At 44.9% G+C, this 24,811-nt stretch overlaps 1 protein-coding gene across 1 annotated transcript in view; it reads right to left on the bottom strand.

The window, feature by feature from the left end:
- Positions 1 to 1,070: 1,070 nt before the first annotated feature.
- The window catches only part of Lrig3 (leucine-rich repeats and immunoglobulin-like domains 3), a 50,175-nt gene continuing 26,434 nt past the window's right edge, over positions 1,071 to 24,811 (bottom strand). The window contains exons 4-19 of the mRNA XM_216905.11: positions 21,259 to 21,390; positions 20,232 to 20,375; positions 19,035 to 19,178; positions 18,581 to 18,724; positions 18,056 to 18,199; positions 17,124 to 17,204; positions 15,950 to 16,021; positions 13,916 to 13,987; positions 13,290 to 13,453; positions 9,202 to 9,522; positions 7,679 to 7,960; positions 6,230 to 6,682; positions 5,359 to 5,517; positions 3,183 to 3,326; positions 2,818 to 3,084; positions 1,071 to 1,628 (exon numbers count right to left, since the gene is read on the bottom strand). Of these exons, the coding sequence (XP_216905.5) occupies positions 1,384 to 1,628; positions 2,818 to 3,084; positions 3,183 to 3,326; positions 5,359 to 5,517; positions 6,230 to 6,682; positions 7,679 to 7,960; positions 9,202 to 9,522; positions 13,290 to 13,453; positions 13,916 to 13,987; positions 15,950 to 16,021; positions 17,124 to 17,204; positions 18,056 to 18,199; positions 18,581 to 18,724; positions 19,035 to 19,178; positions 20,232 to 20,375; positions 21,259 to 21,390 (2,968 nt within the window). The 3' untranslated portion in view covers positions 1,071 to 1,383. The remainder of the gene's footprint in view (positions 1,629 to 2,817; positions 3,085 to 3,182; positions 3,327 to 5,358; positions 5,518 to 6,229; positions 6,683 to 7,678; positions 7,961 to 9,201; positions 9,523 to 13,289; positions 13,454 to 13,915; positions 13,988 to 15,949; positions 16,022 to 17,123; positions 17,205 to 18,055; positions 18,200 to 18,580; positions 18,725 to 19,034; positions 19,179 to 20,231; positions 20,376 to 21,258; positions 21,391 to 24,811) is intronic.

Genomic DNA, 24,811 nt, shown 5'->3' with positions numbered 1-24,811 from the left:
TTTGGTTTGGTTTGTTTTTGTTTTAAATTTAGTATGCTACACTAACTCCTGTCATGAGAATTTATCTTAGGCCAGAATGTTTTCTTCAAATGGCACATACACACCAGTGTCTCCCAAGAGCATATGCCCAGTTTTATCCCAAGAGTCTTCCAATGCAGTAAGTTTAACTAGTCTGTTGCTTGCAGTCATACTATATACACTGTTGACAATCTGCTTATTCATGTGGGCATGAGCTTGACATGTAATGTTTAATAATATTTAAAACTAACACCTTAAGGTATTGGAGTAACACGTTCAGCACCTTAAATTCCAACCAAGAGGAGCCAAAATGACAAAGTTAGGAAGCTATCCTCATTTAAAAAAATACTTCAGAATACCTTCAAAACACTGTGTACCCTCCAGCCACATCGCTACGGTGCACCCACCACTGCTCGAAAAGACCAGTAACCAAGTCGCTAACCAGTAAGCTCAGCATAGTGGGATAGCCCTCCCAGCGCAACTGCAGGTGAGATTGATCTTCACAGTATCCCTTTCCACATCAGAGCCAGGCACCAAAGAGCCCCGTAGCCATAACACGAGCCGTGGTGAATGGGAAGCTCCTGGGATAGACCTGAGGGGGCCCACAGGGCATAAACTTCATTAAGAAAGCATGGATTGTGGAGTCACTTAAGCTAGAGTAGTGGCCAGACTGCAGCAGCAGATCTTTCTGTTTGTGAAGTTAGAAATAATGTTTCTGATGGCTGTGGGTGACTCTTGGCGGTGGACCACCGGATGTCGGTCTGTTAGCACAGCAATCTGGGGAGGCTGGTTAGATGGGCTGTTTTAGCTGCCCTTTAATATTGTACTTTAATATGCTAAATGTAACTTTAATTTATTTGCGATGTGATCATTTGAATGCGTTAGGTCTAAAATTCATTGGAAACTATTATTGTATAAAATGGGGTATGGCACCAAATGGCACACTTTAGTCACGTGACGTGCGGAATAGAAGAAAGGGAGTAAAGGGAGCACGCGGCCGCTACTCAGAAAAGAGTAGGATGGGAAGATTGAAAAGGCTTCAGTACTCATACTCAATAAAAGGAATCTGGCTTTATAAAAATACATAAAATAGTCATGGATTCATACCATTAATTTACATAAGATATTTTCATATAAAACAAAGTTATAAAATACTTTTAAGGATGCATTTTTTTATATGAAAGTTATTCCCGGTATAAAATTTTTATAATGTTTTTGTAATTTTGGTTCATCTATATAAATAAAGCATCTTTTTTTCTTCTTTTTAAACTTTGTAAGTCTGTTTAAAAACATAGGATTCTGTGTCTTTTAAATAGAAGCCCAGCTGAGGTAGTATGCGGAAACTTTTCCTTGGTCCCCTCCAGTCTATGTGTCTGAATCACAAGGCTGTCGGTCTGGAGTCCTGTAACTGTGCAATATCTGTTGATAAGTACACCTGTGATTTTCTTCCCGAAAATCTGTCCTTTCTTTTTCATCTTCTTCTGACTCAGAGTCCAGCTCTGGTGGGGAAAGTGATTTCCCGTGACAGGGCCTTGGCTGACAGTCTGGTGGTTGTGCGAAGCTCGACAAGGCATCCAGTTGCGGTCTCCTCAGAGGTTTTCCGAAGGTTCCTGAAAGAAAAGAGACCCCATGAGCACATGGGTCCTTCTGCTAGCAGAGAAATGAACCCTGAGAGGGACAAGTATGTTCCCTTTAACAAGATAAGCTTCCCCATAAGTCCCCATGCAGTGAAGTCCTCCCAGTGAAGGGATTATTTACAGAATACAGCACAGCTCAGCTGCACGCCCATGTTTTTAAAACTATCAAATAAATGCTTTCATTTTAATATTTCTCATGATCCTTAGGAACGTCAATCACTCAACAGTTAAGTTCCTTAAGTCTGTTGATGGAAAAATGCCCCTGAACAGCCCTTGCTTGAGGATTTGTGAGTCCATGATTCTCCATGAAGGAGGACCTCATAGTAAGAAGCAGTACTGCCTGAATCCAACTGGCGTTCTCTCAAGACTCTGGCCCCGCCCTTTCAACTACAGCAAAACATCATCCAGTTAACTAAAATTCCTTCCCTAGATCTACAAAACATACTTCATTTTCTTCCCCTTCAGGGAGGTACATAAATAATCATACTGGGACAAAGGGTAAACACTCAAGTAGAATGGTCTGGAATTCTCCTTTAAAAATAAACCAAGAACACGAGAACACACCGAGGCAGGTTGAGGCTTGTTTTTCCCTGATGGGTTCACTCCATAAAAAGAGCATCAGCTCTCTGTTCTTCCCCACAACGGTTGCCACACATGAGACCAAAAAATTCACACTCTACCCACGGTGCTGGCTGCTGTCTGAACGTGCACAATAGGCACCGCAGACCTCTCTCGGCTGAAGGTCGTCCTGCTTGTCCGAAGCTAAGCTAGGTAGGACGTTGCTTTCCCCGGCCTCCACTGTGAGTTCAGTCAGAAGCCACGAGACATATGAAACCACAACCATGCAGAGTATACGGCTCCACCCCTCAGGCTGCCGGGACCCAAAACCACTTTTTCCACATGGCTGACAAGCTCAGCTCCTAAGTCATTCTCCAAACTCTTGTCTCCTCCATGCCACACACAGTATGGTCCAGAAAGCTCCCAGGCTCAGGTACAGATGAAATACATAACCACACACAATTCCCACCCCAGGGCACTTCAGAGACTTGGAGGATTTATAACTCACGGGATCTCACAGTGGCATCAGGAAGAATGAAGCTATTGACCAACGCTCTGAGTTTGAGTCAGAGAAGTGAGTTAATTCTCAGCTTGATAAACGTACCCATGAAAGAGTTACTTGAAGTAGCCGATCCTGGTTCTGGACTTGTACTAAAATCCACGGACTTGTTTAGACGCAGAGTCTGAACCGCAGGTCCCTCGTTCTGAGAGAACGCGGAGTTCATGAGCTTTCTAGAATGTGGCCACGGGATGCTCTTGAGGCTCCGTTCACAGGGTTCCTCTGAGGGATGAGCGCATGAGAAGCAGTCCTTCTTTGTGTAGCTCGACTCACAGTGGTCCATTAAAGCGATCCTCGGGTCAGAACTGCAACCTTTGCAAGTTGGAATCCACAACAAAAAAGAGACGGAGTTAGCACACCGAGAAGCCTTTCCGAGAAACATAGCTGTGTTCAAGCAAGGTAAACCATACCTGGAAGATACACTTCAAATGGATCTGGGCCGTACAGATTCCCCTTCAGATACACAGGGCCCGAGGAGCTCACGAATGGGCAGAGAAATGGATCAGGGGCCGCTTCCACATCCGCTTCACTGCTGTCGTCAAAATGGCAGGTCCCTTTAAAACACAACCCTCTGTCACTGAACCATCGGTTGTCAACAGTCTCTCTGAGTCTGCACTTCCTGTACTTAGAGAGGCAAACTGGAGAGAATGCAGTAAGAAGGAAAAAGTGGACACACACGAACACAGGAATTCTTCAAACTTCCTGAGGCCTGTCATCTAGGCTCATAGCAGCCTACTGATGCTACCCTTGGTTCAGAACTGTAAGTCCTTTGGGTTAGGATCCACCGGTTCAAGGCATCCGGAGAGAGGCCCGATTCCCTATTGAGTTAGGTGTGTCAACCTTGCGGCTAGCCCCATTCCAGTTTTAAGGGAAATGGGTCTGTGTCTACAGCCAGGGTTCGAATCCTCAGGACTATTGCTTTCCTGTAAAATGTCACAACTGACTAGAACCAGGGACTGACATTTGGTTAGTCAGCTCTTAGTGCCCTACATCAAAGAAGAGCCAAAAACAAAACCATCTCAGGGTAGTTCACTCAAACAACAGAATGAAACAACAGTCGGCAGGAGTGGAGGACTAGGGGGAGGACCACTGATAGCTTATTGGAGTTGCCATGGCAACAAAGGATGGACGCTCTGTGGTCTCAGAGAGAAGCACACTGTAGCTCAGCAATGTTTGGAGGCTCTGGAGCTGCTCTGGGCCACTTCTACAGCACCGCCTGTCCCTTAACCGGTTTTATTCGAGTGTTCCCAATTAGCCTCACTACCTGACTGGGGTTGGGTCTCTGCTCTTTGCCAGTCTTCACACTCTTCATGCTTGGACCTTGTCTATGTATCTGCTCTTACTATCTTGCCAAGCACTTTTGTGTAGTTGGTCTGTCTGTCTGCCTACCTGCCTGCCTGCCTGCCTGCCTGTCTGTCTGTCGTCCCACCCCCAGCTCCCCTGTGAGCATTTGTTTCACCAGTGACTAACTGAAGCTGAGAGGAAGCACACTTCCTTTCCAATCATACAGTCCAACATAGAGCAAATGGAAAGACTCAGTACAGGCCTGTGCTACACAGAAGGTGCTGAGAAAGGCCAGCAGCACTTTGTCAAAGCAGAGTCGGTGACATGTGCCAAGCATGTGCATGTTCCTTTAAGCCACCTCTCTGGGCAGTGTTGCAACCCCTGTGCATGGAGAGAGTAATGCATGGGTGGAGACGTGCCTACACCACGCTTCCTCCGCTGTTAGGCTCAGGTACATAAAGCACCTACAGTGGGGTGACATCGGCTTGCTGCTGTGGCCTCGGACACCATGCAGGAGATGACAACTGAGGACATTCAGTACCAACGAACATCACGATGGAAAGGAAATAGGACAGTCCTCTGAGAAACTAAATTTGACCAATTTGTCTATCTTCTTTAACCATTAAAAAAAAAAAAAGGTGCTTTTCAAGAATTTAAGAAAGGATTGTGTGTGTGTGTGTGTGTGTCTGTGTGTGTGTGTGTGTGTGTGTGTCTGTGTAAACATAAAAGAGCAGATCCCCCCTGGAACTGAAATTAGAGGCAGTTCTGAGCCACTGGGAAGCAAACCAAAGTCCTCGGGAGAAGCAGTAAGTGCTCTTCACAGCTGAGCCATCTCTCCAGGCCACAGGCATTGGAATTTTGTGGGGATTGCCACGAATCTGTAGATTGCTCCTGATGGTATAGCCATTTGCCTCAATATTGATTTTTCCAGTCCCCGAGCATGGGAGGTCTGTCCATTTCCTACTACTTCCTTCAGTCTCTTTGTCCTGCTTCTTACTTGTGTTAGTCTTTCGCGTTCTTGTTTAGATTTACTCTCTGAGCAGCTATAAAAAGATCCTGGTCCTACTCAGAGCAGGTGGTCCTCTTTCTCTGAAAATTCACTTGCCGTGTGTCCGTCCACAGCATCCAGTCTTTAATAAAACTTTTATGTCCACTCTCAGAGAGCATGGGGATGGGGGTGGGGGGAATTGTAGCTTTGCTTGTAACCTCAGGCCAGGCCATCATCACTGTTAACAATTCCTTCTGCAAATTACTATGTCACCCAGGACCCTTTCTGTGATTGCAGACATCTCAGACACTCACCAGCACTGTCATGTTGTGGCAAGAAAAATCCACCTCCCGAAGAAGTGACGAACTGGTGGTGGCTTCCGTTCTCTGAGGAGATGTACCCATCCTGCCTGTCAGCTAATGTCCCCTGAGATGATAAATAACTAGGGATATCGGCGGGCAAGTTGGTCTCATCTGTAAACCGAACAATAGTATTTCATCAGCAGTTGTGCCTGCCGTGGCTGGCGAGGGCAGTACAATACAGGCCATTCTGGTCTCTATAACATCAATGGGTCAGGAAAGATCTATTCCGGAAAACCCAGGAATGGCCCATGATAGCTTTTCAGCTCTACAATCCTAGTTAATTTTTACTTCATTACCCAGCAGATACAGCCCTGCCCAAATTTCAACACGACATGTTAAGTAGGAAATGATTCAAAACCACGAACCCAGGCCCTTGACCACTCTGTTTCATCAATAGCGGTCTATCCTCATAACATACAAAATGCCGTGTGCACACATGTGCACACAGATCATGGGGCAGGGCTGCTGGAGAATGAGCTGACTCATAGGTGACTCCTGCCTCCCTAAGCCCATCCTGGAGGAGGGCTATTTCACTCTGCTTGGATTTTCTGTTTCGGACACCAGGATATTCTGATGAGGATTTAATAAAAAGGATTCACCTTTGTGCAATTCAGTCTTTCGGACTGGTTTCATTTTTTTAACCGACCACATCCCTGCAGTTTGCAGTGAATGAGTCCACCTCCTGAGAGGGACTCAGACTGGGAGACACGTTCTAGAAGAGAACATCTATGAAACCACACACACACACACACACACACACACACACACACACACACACACACACACGATTGTTACGCTCTGAGTCATGCCCGTGTTTACACACCTGTGTTGGTAATGCTGCAGTCCTCGTTCCTCCGCCTTGTGTGGTATATAATGACCACCCATACGAGGGACGTGCCCACCACACAGCAAACCACGGCTATGATGACCACGCCCACAGTGGCCCACCCGTCACCGTCCAGCGACGGGGCAGTCATGTGAGGGGAGTCGCAGGTTGGAGTAGGGATCACACTGAGGCGAACATTGCCTCTCTCAGTACCAAGGGTATTGGACATCTCGCACGTGTATTTCCCCGCGTCACTGACGTCCGAGTCCACAATGATCAGCAGCTGATTGCCTGCTGCGAAAAAGTGCCTCTCGGTCACCACCAAAGGGCTGTCATCTTTTGTCCAGTTCAGCCGAGGGGGCGGGCTCCCTCCAGCAATGCACTGCAGGACTGCTGTTTCTCCCTTGGTGACAGTTCTGTCTAACAAGGGCCGCAAAAACGACGGTGTCTCTGAAAGCACAAGGTTTTAATTTCCTAAATGAGAGCGGGTTCCACGTAAGACCTAGCAGGTGAACTTACTTAAATCGGATGCTCCTACAGCTCGCCAGACAAATGTATTAAACAGACACCAAACAAAGCGACCTGGGGTCACATCACTACTCCCACCAGGTCAAATTGACTAATTTTTATCACGACCTCCCTCAAAGGTGCCAATGTTAGCAAATTTTTTAAATCTAGAAAATGTATAAAAAAATAACTTGTCTCGGATGCTTTTAGAGTTTTCCCTTTATTACTTTGTGTACTATGTGCATGTGGGTCTGATTTGGGAATGTGGAGGCCAGAGGTGACAGGCTCCGTGGAGCTGCAGTCAGAGGCTACTGTAAACCGTCCAGTGTGGGTGCTGGAACCAAGTGGTCCGCAACAGTACGCACTCTTACCTACGGAGCCATCTCTCTAGCCCCACACTTAATTCTTTTAAAACTAAGTTTCTTGTGCCAGACACCAAGGTCTGTATGAAAATCTTGGAACTGCTTCTATTATCTGGCATATTGTATCTTGGTGGGTTATTATAACCCAAGACACATCAATCACGAACATCTTCCCAATCTGACAAACAGGTGAGAAGAAGGACTGGAAATTCTCCAGAGACCTGGGAGGAGGAACAGGAGAACAGGTCTTCCCAATCTACCTATAGGTGCTTCCTTACATAGTCTTTACAACACCGAGGTGACTGATGGTTGGGAATAATCCCTGTGCACAAGGACAACCCTAGAGATTGTATTTGGAGTCAAGGGGGCAGATTCATCTCCCTGGCCACAGACACGAATGTGTCCTATGTCCCTGGATTCAGAGCTACCCAGAGGCTGTTTAGTTTTCTGAAGGCAGAGCTCTCTGACTCTTCACCCCTACCACCAGCAACTTCTAGCATTTGGTGTGTGTGGGGTGGTGTCTCTGAGTGAGTTGGGGCATTCAAGATGACCTTGGAGTCTTAAGAAACTGCCTCACCTAGCACGGTCAGGGTTGCGTTTGCAGAGACGCTCCCCGCACTGTTTTGAGCCGTGCAGCTGTATACCCCGATGTCCTCAATCTTCACGTCCACGATGAAGAACACGTCATCCTCAGGCATCACGTGCATGCGTCTCTCCCGGGCAGCTGGGAAGTCTATACCTCCATCCTTCTGCCAGGCTATCTGCGGGGCTGGGTGTCCCACAGCAGCACACTCCAGGCGGGCCATGGCCCCAGCACGGATGGTGAGGTCCATGGGGGTCTTGGTAAAGGAAGGCAACACTGAAATTACAAAAACCAATGTATGTGTGAGATAGGCAGTGCAGGTGCGACGTCACATTCCTCTTCCCAGGGGCTCACAGAGATAGCTGGCTCCCGTAAGGAAGGGTTCTTTCTACCTCAAAGACAGAGCTGTAGAAATGAAATGGCTCAGGGTTACACAGGCGCAGGTGAGATGGGAGTCAGGATGACACAGGGTCACAGGATCCCCCCATGAAGAGCCTCCTGGCATTCTCTGGCCACATTTGAGTTTTCTCAGGTATTTGTGAGATCTTGGGCAGATCGATGCATCTCTCTGTACTGTGACCATTTACGTCATCTATTTCTTCCTGTCCTGCAGGACCTAAGTTTTGTGACTTTAATCCCGTTCTACACTCTAAATTCTCCTACATGCCAGGCCTTGGAAAGTGCCTGCTGAATGAATTCAGTAATGAATCATCACCTAAATCTTCTACCAGGCAGACATTAACAGTTAAAATGATAAAGTGCAGAGCATCGAAAATACAATCTTTGAATTGTAGGATTGTATGCCTGCGGTACAAACGGTGCTACAGGACTACTGTCTATTAACAGTGGCTGCTATATGTGCCTTCCTGAGCACTACCTAAATGACAAGACACCCCACCAAGCCCCTGACACACGCATTATCTAATCTATGAATCATGACCTTTCTATGAAGTGACACTTGGCATCTATATTTTATTTTTACGTGCACTTGTGTCTTGCCTGCACGTCTGTCCATGTGAGGGAGTTACAGACAGTTGTTGACTGCTCTGTGGGTGGTGGGAATTGAGCATGGCTTCTTTAGAAGAGCAGTCAGTGCTCTTAACCTCTGAGCTATCCCTCCAGCCCCATCTCTTAAGATGAGAGATACAAGAAGGAGGGTAAGTCACATAACCATATACCAGGAGTGGCAGGATTAACACCCAGAGCTCAGTTAAATGTCATATGCTTTAAAGATATATTCTGTGGCCCTTTACATGACAGTGTCCCAGAGAGTGGTGTCTGGTTCATTTTAATCCTGTCCAACCTGCCACATTTAGTGAGATATAAATAATCACCAACAGTGATTTTGTGTATCAAGAGGCTGGGAAGGAACTGGGTGGGAAACCATGAGAAAGGAAGGGGGGAGGGGGTTGGGGGAGGGGGAGTTGGGGAGGGGCGGGGAGGGGGTGGGGCAGAGGACAGGGAGCAGACAGACACTATTGCTGTCTGTAAACAGTGGCTGAGAGCGAATCACTCACTGTTGATGGTGAGCCTGGCTTTGACGGAGTACGATGAACCGAAGTGGTTGGAGATGACGCACTGGTACCTCCCTTCGCTGGCAAATTCCACGTTGCGGAGCCTCAGGATGGTGGTGTACTCCATCAGCTCGCCTCCCTGGGCCCGGAGGTGCGCATAGTTCTCCATTTCAGCGTCCTGAAGCGCTTCGTTGTCTTTCTTCCAAGCGAACGTCATAGGGGAGTCGCTGCTGCTAGCGGCCGAGCAGGTAAAACTCACGTCGGAGCCCTTTATGGCTGACTGTGTTTCCGGCTGGACCGTGATCTGGGGTTTGGGAAAGTCATCTGTTTAAAATGGAAAGGAGGAAACAAAGGTCATGAGTGCCTGAGAGCGCACCGGCGTTCAGACACCAACACCAGGAAAGAGTCTACGGCCGCTAGGGTTGATCCCCTGCCTGGGTTTTACAAACACAGAAGCTGACCCAGGAAGGAGCAACAACCACGAGAATGTGCATATGTAAACTGTCCAACGGCGACAAAGTTTCCATCGTTATTTCCCTGAGAGAAGTGTTACCGTAAAATGATCGTAAAGGTTTATGCCACGTGTCTGGTGTTCTGTGTAAGCACAGGAGGCGCAGATAAGAAGGCACGAGGGATACCCTAGACCCTATTTAAATGAGTGAGGTAGTGAGTACCCCTGCCTGACAGCAATTACAAGGCTATTTCAGGAGCCTGTGGAGGGGATTTGCAATACTCCCAGCACAAGGAAGTTGTTTAGGTTTGAGATGACGGAGCCACCAGGTAGCCTGATCTTGCAGCCCATCTTCCTGTACTGAACTGTCACAGTGTGTCCCATGCACACATATAATTACGATATTAATTACCATTAAACATAAGAATAAATATATACATACATTATACAGACATTCATGTATGTATATATATTCTTAAGTTTGGTTATGTATGTTGTAGTACACATTTTATATATATATATATACATTCATATATCTTATATACACATACACACATATACATACATATATGTGGTATACATAGCATACATTTATGTTATATATACACATTATATACATATATATTATATATAATGTGTATGTATATACAATGCACACACACATATATATTTGGTTTTGGTTTTGGTTTGCTTTTCTTTAAGAAAAAGTGGGGTCTCACTATGTGGCTTTGGCTGTTCTGGAACTCCTTTAGCAGAGCAGGCTGACCTCAAATCCACAGAAATCCCCCTGCTTTGCCTCTAGAGTGCTGGGATTAAAGGTGTTTGCCACCACCACCCAATAAGAGTTTTTTTTTTTTTTTTTTTTTTTTTTTTTAAGGAATACAGAAAAGCAGCTTAAACACCTTCAGGCTCATAGATGATCTTTGAACATTATTCTCAACAACTACAACCCTTGCCTAGGCTTGCCATCAAAAACATAAAGTAAAACATACACAAGCAAATAATCCTAACCCTACCGTATCATCAAGACCGGTTGTGCCTACAGAAGGCCTGGGTTTGGTTGTCAGCACCTTCTAATGGTAACTCCAGCTCCTGAGGCCCTATTTCCTCTTCTGGCCCTATAGGCACTTGCATAGACATGGTGCACAGACAAACAGACAGGCACACACATGCATAAACAAATTAAGAAAAGACAGCAATGAACAAAAAGCAAGCAAACAAGTGAAAAAGCCAAAAATAAATGGAAGCAAATGGAAAAGCACGTGCAGGCTGGTGCTCTGCTAGGACCTGAAGCGGGCCAGTCCATCAATCACCCTGCGGCACAGCCTGTCAGGGATACATTGTAATTAAAACGGGGCAACTCTCATTCTACAGTTATTTTTAGCTCCTGGTTACTTTTTGGAAGAGTTACCTTTTTTGAACTTCAGTTTCTCAGAGATGGTCTACACAAACCCTGAAGGGAACTACCAGATCTCCCAACACGGACTTTTGGAGAACGGGTAATCAGAAAACACAAGCTTTCAGGGCCACGAGCTGAAGCAGGGTGCTGCTCTGACCACGGCTTGGCTGCCGGCTTCCTACCCTACGCCTGTGGGTTGTTAAATAAGATGGTTTCTCTGTGGCTTTCCATCCCATACGTCAGTGTTCTGATTCACAATGGAGAAGGAAAGGAAAAGACAAGGGCTACAGGTGATGCCGATGGGTTTGTCTCACAGTACACAGAGTTCATATATCCATGCCAAGGAACTGTGAGCTTAAAGTATAAAGAAGGAGTAATGTAGGCCCTTACGGATGATTGCCCAAAGCTTACTTGCATCCAAAACCCACATCAGAGGTTTTATTTCCAAAGAATTGCTGACACCATGAAATTCTGCAACCTAAAAATATATATTAATATATTATATGATGTATACAATATATTAATATATAATATGTGCTAGATATAATATATAATACATGATTATATACACATAACATTATACACACATTATTATATGTATATATAGGCAAAGCAGTGCTTAGTCACGTTTAAATGTCAGTATAAAATATGGGTCTGTAGTATCTTCTCACACGTGCTTCAATACAAGCAAATTTAAATTTCGTATTCTATACACACATTTATTTTTGTAAAGTTTTCCCTGTAAGTGAGGAGCAGTCCAGTATATGTGACAGAAAGCTGAATCAGAGATGAAAACTGAATTTTATTTACTTATTTTTAACCCTGGTCTGTTCCTATCTTGCTACAGGAGCTCTGGGAGTTTTCAAATACGAGATTCGTGATTGCCAAGGCAATGGATCTTTAAGTTATTTACAATAAATTCAAACCTGCCATTCCTCCTAATGCTTCACTCACTAATAGTTAATGTCTCGGCAGCCCTAATTCCTTAGTTACTTTTTTCCCTATAGGCCTCTCAAAAAAACAAAACAACAACAACAACAAAAAAAACCCAAAACAGACAAAGAAAACAAACAAACAAACAAAACAAATGAACAAAACCAAGGGATAAAGAGCAGAAAGCAAACTGCCCCTAAAATACCACAAGACTGGGTCCATCGATATTTCTACCTTGGGTGTGGGAGGAGCTCATTGCTGGCCCTACCCGTCCTTGAGAGCTTTAGGCAGTTAATGGTTACTGAGGGGTGGAGAGTCACGAAGCTGCACTGCATTGTCCTTTCACAAGCAAATAATTCACCCATCCCTGCTCGCGCAGACAACACTGATTAAACACAGGGGGCCGCCAAAAAGACACGAAACTTGGAGCTGGATTCTGGAAGAAGGGGGTTTGGGGTGGGGGAAGGACTGAGAAAGAACAATTACGTGTGTTTGTGTGTGTGTGTGTGTGTGTGTGTGTGTGTGTGTGTGTATGAATTTTTGTCTTTGTGAAAGTAAATTTTAAAAGATAGCATACTGATTTTTCAAGGGGGAGGCAAATAGCAATTAAGAAGTTTTCAAGGTCCCTGGACTGGTAGCTCAGAGTTATGACCCCACCTACTTAGAAGGCTGGACTGTAGAGTGAGTTCTCACTGAGACCCCCACATCAAAAAATTAAAAGCAAAACAACAACAACAACAACAACAACAACAACAAAAAAAAAAAACGGTGAGGTGTGGGGAGCTGGTGGTGCGGCTCAGTGGTAGAGCACACACAAGACCCCAGGTATGACTGCCACTAACACAGAGACAAATGCAGCTCCCAGGTCTAGGGACCAGCTTTGAAAGCTACTACTAGGAACTGCAGTTTTCCATCTCTAAAACCAAGAGAGCAAGCCTCAATGTAGTATCCCAACAGACAAAGGTGTATATGCCATTTCCAGAAGCAATACCAAAACCCAGTACCGCTCTCCACAGCCTGGGTGCAGGAAGGTGGGGGAAGTGAAGTATGGCGAGTCCGGCCCACTCAGCTCTTTCAAGCTCCAATTTCCTTCCTGCCAGCAAACCACGCTGATGCTAAAACAAATACGAAAACTCTACCGACATCTGTAAAACTTTAACGAGCAGCAGACTATAGATCCACTTCATTTATCTCAGCAGAAAAGGAAAAGCTTATTAAGAGAACACAGATCTCTTCAAAACCATTATTTGGACAAACGAGTGAGGAAAGAAAAGAATTAATAAAAATCAATGATGATGCTTTACTCACCACACACAAAGCCATCTGGGCTGACAGTAAAAATACTTCTCCCTTTCAGCGGCTGAGGGTGGGCGCAACTGGCATTCACGAAGCTCTGAAAGTTGTTCTCTGCCACCCACTGTGGAAGCCATTTTAGCTGGCAATCACACAAAAGGCTTGATGTATTTAGATGCCTGAGGAGAGGAATTACGTTCGGTTTGTTTGGTATGAAATGCAGATTTCTAAAACGTAAATCAAACGTACGTAAATATGAGCCAAGTGGGGGATCTGGAAACCAAAGGCGTGATGCTATAAATATACTATAGTCTACCGTAAATACAAGAAATCGAGCTAGCAGGGCCCTTGGTCTTTGCTGTTCTTACTGTCCTATTGAGGAATAAGTACCAATACATCAGAAATTCCTGGCTAATGGAAAAGGAGAACTATATTTAGGAACCATACTATATATGGTCTTACAAATTTAAGCTGCAAATTCAAAACAGAAAAAGAAATTCCAGTCGCAACCAACGGAACAAATGGCCCGCTCCCCTTGTTTCCCGGTATAACCATTAATAATGTTAAGAATGTGCTAGACACTTTTCATAGAGGTCATATCACATGACTTTCCTCCTTGGGGCGGAAAAGGGAACACTTACAGTTGCTGAAGTTTCTTCATTTGGGAAAATGCATTGTTTTGCAGAGACATGATGGCATTGCCACTGAGGTCACTGGAAAACAGCAAATCGAACCCATCAGTGAACTTACGGCCAGGGTGTGTCCTTAAGGTCTGGGCCACACCCTACTACCTACCCTCATTCACCAACCAAATACTTCACGTTGAAATGTGTGAATGGGACAAGCACAGAGCAGCCCCTCACAGAGTTCTGACCAAGGCACCCAGAGACTGGTTCTGTCTCAGGGTAGACGTTATTTTTGTCACCCTCCCAGGGTGACCACTCCTCAGGGCTCAGGCTGATCTGCCTGCTGTATCACTATATTTCTCATTATTCGAATTAACCACTAATTAAGAGCACAACCTAGGAGACATGGTTGGTAGCTCCCTTTCTGTGATTTGTGCTGTGTCGTGTGATTTAGAATACGTCATTGCAGGTATTCCTAAAGCAACTCAGTTCAAGATGGCTTGACAGCATAGCTTGGCATGAAAGGGGAAGGAGGTTGCTGAGCCCAGTATTTTCGAGTCCAGCCTAATTCTGTCCCACAGAGCTCACCACTGCTAAGGCAGCCATGTTCAGAGGGATGTACTTATTAGAGCAAATAATGTTTCATCTATGTCGATATCTATAAAATGAGAGGATGTTTTGTGTTGGCTTTATTTTTAACTGGGACTTTATAGCAGTCTGAATTAAACTACCAGCCACAATGGTTGTTTAACCATTAAAACTACCACCACCACTGCCACCACCACCACCACCATCACGGTTCACAGAATACAAAGGGGATCTTGAGTGAGACGCATAGAAATAGAAAAGGAAGACTAAAAGTGCCAGACTTGGATAGGGAAAGAGTCTGGGAGAGTCAGGGAAGGCTAAAAGAAAATTGAATCAGAGGTTAATACTCTGCTGATCCACTAATTCCACTTTCCCAGAAATGGAACGGGCCAGCTGACAAAACCCTTTGGCTAGTTTTCCTTTGAAAACAATCTGTTTCAATAACAGCAATCCTGGCTTGACTCTGTGGTGCTCAGTTCTGCAGACTCATTCTGCAGTTCCCACTGCTGCCCTGTCGTAGGTGGGGCTGGCAATCCATGTCTCCCTCCAAACGACCGGTACAGTGTCAGGAGAAGCCCGTAAGGTTGCCAATAGACAGATTACACCCGAATAGATCATCCGGGTGAGGTACAACCCAAATGTTCACTTACATGATAACATGTGCCAAGCTAACACATAGGAAAACTTTTGGCTACAAGCATTCCTCAATAAAGCAAGCACACCCCAACCTACACTGCGATCCGACTATCCAAATAGGAAACTAATAGTTAGTTGGGTCAGTTGTCGTAATATTAAGTATCTTCTTTAAGTAGCTGAGAACCCTCCGCCTGGAAATCTCATTTCAAAAATGTGGGTCAAAGGTGCCTGAGAGCGGGTTTGGGATGACGACCGGAGGGTTCGAGGGCTAAAGGGATATAGGATATAGGGGGAAAGGGGATAAAGAGATCTAGGATCTCTGTGAAGCCAGAAAAAGGCTAACCCTGTGTTTCCCTGGCAGTCCGCAACTGATGAGTGGAGACCAGGAAACAGTAACAGAGAAAGCTAGGCTGTCCGTTTTACAGCAAGCAATTACAACTACAGAGGTTCTCAAGATACTGCGATCGACCTTCCACTCTCAAGGATAACTTCTTGAACTTTAAAATTCAAGTCATCTTAACTTAGAAACAATCAGAATCCATGAATCTTCAGGGATTCTAGATAACTTTTTAAAACGATAGCAACAGCTACTGAACAGTATTCTTGTTAAATACTGGGTGGAGATATATATATATATTCATTCTCCAGACTATATCCTAAGAAAGCACACAGGTAAACTACTGACGGCAGACAGAAAGCAAGATGAAAAATGACAGGCAGATGTGCAAATGGCTTTCCCAGCATGGGGAGAATATTGGCACAACTATTTTATAAACAGAAACCCTCTTGGACCACCCTTAGGGGAACTGAATTCCAGCTACTCACAGGTGTTCCAATGTGTCCAAACCAGCGAAGGCCTTTTTGGTAATAGATCGAATCCGGTTTCCCTGGAGAATTCTGGAGGGGTAGGAGGTGGAAGGAGATATAATCGCATTGTAGTTAATTGTAAAAAGCCATTTTAGGAGCAGAACTGTTATTAAAAAGGACTATTCTCATTTTCGAGCAATAGTGTTGTCTTAAATTAAACAATGTAACTTGCAATGTTGCTCTAAGCATCTTGTTCAGTAACATTCTCTAACAGGGGTTTCCAAGCACTCAACAGACAGCTCCCTGTAGGAGCTTGAACAGGAAATGCCCCAGTGAGCTCATGTATTTGGACATGTGGTCCCCAGCTGGACGTACTGCTATAGGAAGCTCAGGATATGAAGCCTTCCTGGAGTTAGTATGGGTTGGGCTTCAAGAGTTTACAGCCTGGCACTTCCAGTTCCTGTGTGTGCGGCAGAGATGTGGTCTCTCAACTTCCTGCTACCGACAGCCGCCATGGCTTTCCTACCACTGTGGACAGGTAGCTGTCTAGAGCCATAGGCCAAAATAAACTCTCAAGTTGCTTTTGGTGAGCTCTGATCACAGCAACAGAAGAGTCACCAGTACACTCAGCAGACGCAGGTGCTACATAAGTTTCCCTGGGGATCACACAGTCCACCACACCCAGTGCAGCTTGCTCCCCACTTCTCTGTAAATGCCCTTCTTCATCAACCGAAACCAGAACAATCTACAGGACCATCTCATTGCCAAACACAAACTGTTTGCATCCCTCCTGGACCCTGATGCAGCGTAGGACTGATGGACAGTGTACTCATTTGAGAATTCACAACTATAGCATAGTGTGAAGCCCTTCAAAATGCTGGCATTAAAGACAGTCGCTTCTACAGAGTGATCATTTCTGATGTGTAACAGTCAACAAAATTTGCACATGCTTATCTGGATATCAAAATGAGTAGTCAGACAAATTCCAGGATTGAATTTTCTTCCTTTCATCCAAGGAAGAGAGACAAGGTAACTAATATTCACAGGTTATGAACAATACCACTTGCTTGGAGGAAAGACCAAGGGCACAAACACATGTCATACCTACTCCTAACTCTATAACGTCAGCGGATGGATCTGACTTCAATTAAGACAATAATTTTAATTCATAGAGGAGGCAAATTATACTCACAGTTGCCTCAATTTGTCCAGCCCAGAGAATGCTCCATTCATGTCTTCGATGGTCCATGAAATTTCATTGTTCCTCAGATCCCTACAGAAAACACAGTCTTCTCTTTAGAGACACTTTTCAGAAACCTCAGATGCTACCCAGGTGGCGTGCCATTTATATCGGAAGCCTCCACCTTCTTCACCCACTTCAGAAGAAGAAACTCAGTTCTCCAAGGTGCCTCTCAACCTTTTAAAAACTTCCCCAAACTGAGACAGTAACCCTGGCCCTTAAGTCTTCTATAAAGATGGCTAAACTCTTCAGTCTCGAATAACTTGAAAAATACACTAAAATTTAAAACCAAGTTCCCATCACAAAGACAGACCCGAGCCAAAGCATATAGCATGTCTTTCCACTCTGTAATGGGTCAAATGGAACAGAACGCAGATTTGTGAGTGCAAAATCCTGAAGCCCATGGCACAGCATTAAATTAACGTCGGAGAGATTTTTCAAAAGGTCAGTTAATTCAATACATTTTTTTCCTTAGGACAGAAGTCAGGGGGTGGGAACCAGAAGAATAAACATTCAGCTCCCTTAAGGCCGTTCTACAGTCCTCTTTGCTCTGACTTATTTTTAATCTATATTTTATAAAGAAAAAAATTAGTGGACTTAAAATTATTTTTTTTTCTTCAGCAGTTCTGGACTTCCTAGCAAGGCTGTGAAGGAGGGAGGCTGCAATCACCGGGCAGGCTGATCAGCGTCCTTTCAAAATCCCTTTAAGAAACACACATGGATGAAATGGATCTATTCTAATCAGACTGCTCTGGGAAAGATTAAGAGCCCACTTTTGAGGCTGTACACATTTCCTCAACAACAAAGAAAATCTGTTGGGAGAAAAGTGGGCACATTTAGGAACCAATTAGGCTCGTGTACCAAGAGCAAAATGTGTAACTTACAAAGTCTTTAAACTGGAAAGCCCCCGGAAGGCACAATCAGCAATGTAGCTGACTTTGTTATTCCCAACGTGGAGGGCATTTAGTAGGCTTAGGCCAAGGAAGCTGGAATCGTCTAGCCTGGATAAGTGGTTGAAAGTCAGGTCTCTGCAAAGAACAACAACAACAACACAAAGCTTTTACCTTTCCATTCAACAGGCTAATCTGTTTTCTAAAGACATGTAATAAATGTAACTACAATAATCACGTTTTAACATTCTGCCTTCCAGTATCCAGGTAAACATTACTTCTAAGCCCAGTAATTAAAATTAGATAAATAGTCCATGAAACAATGACTTCTGTCAACTCCACAAAGAGCAGTCTTGGCGTCCTTGTATCACAACCGAAAATACAGTATCAAGGGCACCCGGGGAAAGTCTCTGTCGCCTTGGCAACTTTGTTACCAAAATTTCACAGATGACCAGTAAGAAACTCATGCTCCAGCAGGATCCCTGCCCTTGAACCTGAGGAGAATAAAAGGCAACTTACAGCTCACTGAGTTTCTGGCAGAACTCCCAGGCGTCCGGGCTGATCCTGTTGATGGCATTCTGGCTCAGATGAAGCTCCCGTAGCATCAACAAGCCATAGAGCCAGCCTTTGGTAATCTCGGTTAGGTTGTTATGGTCCAGCTGCCTGCATGTACGGTGAGAACCAAAGGCGGGATTCAGAGTCCACGATCTACTCCTCTCTTCAAAGACATGCATGGCGGGCTGCACACAACTTACGACATAGCCCTAATGTCGTTAATGTGTCTAGATATTTGGCTTTGCTATAGAAGGAGATCAGCAAAAGATTCATGCAATTCACCTGAAACATAACTAAATGATTATGGCTGTAGGGCATGAGGATTTAATGCGGCTCTTCAAAGGGGAGCTACCTAGTGTCCATGGAGGATTCGGGGGTCACTGCATCTGAGTAGGGAACCGCGAGAACCCACACTTACAGGATTTCCATGTTGCTCAGCCCCCAAAAAGCTCCATCCATGAGCTTAGTCACTCCATTTCTTTGCATTTTCAGGGACTTCAATGCGCCAAGCCCCTGGAATGTGAGTCCATCCACGTTCTTAATCTTGTTTCTGTTCAGTTCACTGTGTTGGAAATTACAATGAAGCCGTTAATTCATGTGTCAATTAAATCCTAAAGGTAATAAAATGGGTCATACACTGCAATACATCTAACCCAGTCAGCACTAAAACTGCAAGAATGTTTTGAATTTCCCAGGCGTTTTATTGATAAGAATTTCATTTCTTTCCCCTCCAATGTATTACAGGGAGTGAATGTCTATGTAAAACACATGATATATATATATATATATATATATATTTGGAATAATACAGGAAACACGTTGGATTTTCACTTCTAAACTGTGGTCCGCTCAGGATAGCAGTTAACAAATTGATATTCATCCTTCGTTGATGCAGAGTGAGAGAGATAACCATTCCAGGAAAGCAGGAGGGCTACCCCGGAGTGGTGTAGAAACCCTGCTCTGTGTGTATGCAAAGCTGGTTAGCATCATTTCCAATTAAAGTTCAGTTTGGTAATTTCCTGTAGGCTACAACACTCTCTATTTCTGCTGAACACTAGAACCACCTAGGGAGCTTTAAAAGTTCCCGAAGCCCGAACTGCAAACCCCAGAGGTTTAAGTATAACTGGTGTAGGGTGCAGCCTGGGCTCTGGGGTTTTGAAAAGCTCCCCAAGTCTCTGTAATGTGCAGCCAAGGTTGAAAAGTGCCGTTGCGGGAGCCTTTTCACAAACCATTCTACCATTCTTAACAAGACAGTTCTTTACAGCCACTTAGGCTATCAAAGCATCCCGGAGTTGGTCTTATTATTCTCATAAACCACAGCTATTGAGAGACGTTGTGGTTTCCCCAGGTCCACAATGGCACCTTTGTGAAGGGGCAACACGGTGATCACCCTACTCCTTCAGCCACAGTCTAACACATGTCCTATCAGGCAGCAGCTGGCATGAGGTAATTGGCAAGCCTTTTCCTAATCAGGAGATTCCACCCCTTGCGCCATGAAAGGGAGGGCAGTCACTTGCTTGCCTCTAAACTTCTCCTGTCCCACTGTGGGCATCAGACACAGACCCCAGAGGTTTAGAGGAAATAAGGTGATATCCAAGAGGCCACATTCACTTACAGGTGCTGCAGCTGAGGCAATTTAAACATTTTGGGGGGGATGGCTGAGATGCGGTTCCTGTTCAGCTTCAGCACCAGGAGAGTGCTCCCCAAATTGTCAAAATACCCCGGTTCCATGGACGTAACTCGGTTGCTATTGATATACCTGTGGAGAGTTTGAAGGTTAGCAGAGGCTTACTCAGGCTTCTTGGGGACGTTAAATTCAATCTCCCCATTGCCGAGAGTCTCCAGAGAACCTGACCATAAGTGCACCCTTACAATTGTTACTACTGTTCCCCGCGAACAAATGAAGGTTTACACCTATGGGCTCGGATATGCCTCCGTGGCAGAGTGCTCACCTGGAATGTGTGAAGAAGCCCTGGGTTTCATATCCAGGACCAGAAAAATAGTAACTAAAAATAGAAGGATTCATCCATTGTAGTTTTAATATGAAATGTCCCGTGTAGGCTCATGAGTTCCAACACTTACTGTCCAGCAGGTGGCACTCTTTCGGAAGGTTGTAGAACCTTTGGGAGGTAGGGCCTAGCTGGAAGTAGACCACAGAGGGCAGGACTTGGAGTTCTATAATCTGGCCTGATTTCCTGACCACAACGTGACAGGGCTGCCTGCCACTTCTCCCAGCATGCCCTCCCTGCTAGGGTAAGACTTGAACTGTCAGTCAGAATCAGCCCTCCTCCCCTCTAATGGCATCTTGTTAGGAATTGGGTAAAGGCAGCAGGCAAAGTAACTAATACCCATATACTGACAGCAAAGACAGACAGACCTCTGAAGGAGACAGATATCTGTTACATATATATACTGCATTATATATACTTTGTGTGGAATTTGTTACCAATGCCCTATTTGGGGCATTTTTAAAGACTGTGATACAAAATTGTAAGAAAGAAGATTGAAGCTATTCAACCTATTCAAGTTGATAAGAAAGTTATATTCCAATCAACAGCAGTAAAATTGGGTTCCCTGAATCATAAGCACGCCCCCGCCCCAAGTTATAACAACGTTGTCACTGTGGGGGTAATTTTACTCACAGATACTTGAGTTGTAAGGGTGGAAATGCTGTTCTGAGTTCTGAAATGTTGTTGTTGCTCAGGTCCAAAGTCTCCAGGGACTGAAATGCTTCCAGCTGCTCAGGGAGGATTTTGTCGATGGCGTTCCCTGCCCTGTAATTAAAACACAATCCCAGCAACCGGTCACCAGTACGATCCAAAGGGAGAAGAAAAGCACCGATGCCTGACCTGTTCTTCAGAAGTGTGAAAAACTAACCGTACTTCTCAAACAGCAACATGGCCCTGCATGCTCTGAGGTCATACTAGAGCATATGAAGAACGTTCTTACACCAATCTGACAGGACAGTAAGCATATATAGTTGTTGTGCTTTTAAACACAACTAATGGATCTTTTTTCTTTCAGATTATTTTTCTATGTCTTCCTGTTTTATTAGATAATAAAGGAAACATCTAGAACAGAGTGGGCACACCAGGCTACCCTCCCTCATTCCACATTCCATATGCATGTATGTATGCATGTATGTATGTATGTATGTATGTATGCATATATTAGTCTTGTTCCCATATATATATGTATATATAATTATATATTACAGTCTCATTCCCCATTATACATAATATAATACAATGAGTATTTAAAGTATATATATGTACACCCATATATTTAAAGTTAGTACTATTAGTGGGATAGAGCTCACACGTGGAGATCAGAAGGGAACTTTGGGAAGTCAAGTTTGTCACTTCCACGTCTGTGTTTCCATGGGTTCTGGGGACCCTGGTCAGCTGGCTAGGCTTGTAGGCAGGCACATCTACCTATCTACCTTCAGAACCATCCAGCCAACTCTATTTCTTTTTGATACCTAGTCGGATTCTTTTTTAGACTGTACTCTCACACCACAGTGCCAATCAGCTCCCAATCCTTACCACTCTGTGGCTGCTTTGGTTCCTGGCTAGAAAGAGTCCCTGTTTTTACAACAAGTTACTAAGCTGCCAGAGGCTTCCATACCAGAGAAAGAGCTACTGGGTCTTCTATGTTACAAAGAAGAGCGACCAGCCTGAACAGTCCTTAACGACAGATAGATTAAGGCACACTTGATATTACCAGTCTGGACAACAGATGCGGAACAAAGTAGACCACAAGGATAGTAGTCACTGGCCACTGGCTACATACAGTTCTTTAAATGTACACACACACACACACACACACACACACACACACACACACACACACACACACAGTACATGTCACAGAGTACGAAGGCACACACTTCTAAAGCCACCACCATTCAGGATGCAGTGACAGATATTCTGGGTCATCCCAGCTATATAAGAAGACTATGTCTCTACAATCAACAACAATAAGTGTATCCCTTTATTATAATATCCATATTTCAAGAATATACCTGACAGCATCAAATGAGACAGAACCATCCCACCATTTTTCTGCTGCATTTCAAATGGGGAAATGCCCAGCCATATTCTTACAGACGGGCATACGTACTAGGGCTGCTTAGTACTATTACTATGTAGTACTGTACTAATCAGTACTAAGTGACCATCTTAGAAAGCGAGAGCTAACTGAACATGTGAGCCAGCCCAACTGTCACCTAAGTTCAGGTAGCAAGGACATTTTTCCCATTAATTAATTTATTCACTTTATATCCCTATTGCCGCCCTCCTCCTCTGGGTCCCCCCTCCCATGCTCCATTCTCCCTTCCCCGTCCCCTTCTCTGCTGAGACGTTGGAGGGCCCCGCTGGGTATGCCCTCCATCACATCTAGTCACTGCCTAGGTGAGCCATATCCTCCGAGGCCACAAGGCAGATGAGTTAGAGGAACAGGATCCACAGACAGGCAACAGCTCTAGGGGCAGCCCCGCTCCAGTTGCTGAGGCACCCACAATGGATCACACTGTACACCTGCTATATATGTACAGGGAGGCCTCGGTCCAGTCCGTGTATGCTCTCTCATTGGTGCTTCAGTCTCTGGGGAACCCCAAGGGTCCAGGTTAACTGACTCTGTTGGTCTTCTTGTGGAGTTCCTATCCCTTCCAGGGCCCAAAATCCTTCCCCAATTCTTCCAGGAGAGTTCCCCAAGCTCTGTCCAATATTTGGCTGTGTGTCTCCTGCATCTGTTTCAATCAGCTGCTGGGTGGTAGCATGGGCTTTTTAGATCATCGCTTAGCAGGAGAAACCATGTTGAAGTTAAAAAGACTGGAACAATCATAACAAAGGTTTCTCTTTATACCCTAAGGAAAAGCCAGGGCTCTGCACCTTACAACCACCTCACTCCACTAGTTCTGCAGTCTGCAGTGACTCTTCCCCAAGGGAATTAGAAAGTTCACTTTCTATGTGTTCTCCTTATTTGGAAAATAGCCCCCATGTATGTATGTTGCTTACTAATAACTCGGACATGTCTCCCCATCTCAGAAGTTAGGTAGACCTCTTTTATGGGCTCCCAAATTTTACACTGCACCTTACTATATATAACATGCACATCACTAGTCTCTTCCAACTCCTTTGAGGCAGGAATTCGTGTTCATGCCACTGAGTTAGAACATGGTGAAACCAGAAATAATGGTGCACACATTAGGTGTCAGTCAATACCTGCAATAGTGCACACATTAGGTGCCAAGACCTACAATGGTGCACACATTAGGTGTCAAGACCTGCAATGGTGCACACATTAGGTATCAAGACTTACAATAGTGCACACATTAGGTGTCAAGACCCACCATGATGCACACATTAGGTGTCAATTAAGACTTGCAATGGTGCACACATTAGGTGTCATGGCCCACGTTAAACATGGTTCACAGATTACACCATCCACTCATGAAGTAATTTCTCTCTTACAAATATAATAGATAATCTAAAGTTGGGAAACTAGGGCTTTCTGCATAACCAGTCCAACCACTTCTGAGCCACCTCACAGAGCAAGTCTGGGTTGGTCCCCCCAGTTGATCCCAGGTTTCTTTTACAGAACACAAAGCATCAGTGGTATTCTGGCAATTAATCTGGGAACTCTGTACACTTTCCTCAAAAAGATCTGCCACTTCTTACCTTGACCCTCCCCAACCCCACCCACCCCCCCAAAAAAAACAGCTCAGAGCTCAAACTCTGCAACTCTATTTTCAAACTCCCTGATCCATCATCACCGGGAAAAGCCAGGGGCCCTTGCAATCTTGCCATCTGTGCCTGCCCTTTTCTCCTGGAGGAGACGGGCCTCTAGAGATCTGTGTGCTCTGTACCTGTTACAGTTAGAAGAAGGTTGGCTTCCCGAGACCACAGGGGCCAGGTACTGCTTTCTCCACAGCAGTAAGGAGGACTCCAGAGACGCAGGCTGTGAACAACAGTGTAAAGCCTCTCACGCCGCAGTTAAAACCCTTGGTCTATTCCCCTTCAGAATTTTAGGGTTATTGTCTGCTTGATCTTTAAGACCCAAATCATCAGAGAATGTAACTACACACACACACACACACACAGAGAGAGAGAGAGAGAGAGAGAGAGAGAGAGAGAGAGAGAGAGAGAGAGAGATCCTGCACAGTTGGCGACAGACACCTTAAAAGCTGAGATA

The sequence above is a fragment of the Rattus norvegicus genome, chromosome 7 (genome assembly GCF_036323735.1).
Source record: "Rattus norvegicus strain BN/NHsdMcwi chromosome 7, GRCr8, whole genome shotgun sequence".
Taxonomy (NCBI): domain Eukaryota; kingdom Metazoa; phylum Chordata; class Mammalia; order Rodentia; family Muridae; genus Rattus; species Rattus norvegicus.
The sequence above is the reverse complement of the archived record's forward strand: the minus strand, read 5'-3'. Positions and strand labels throughout refer to the sequence as shown.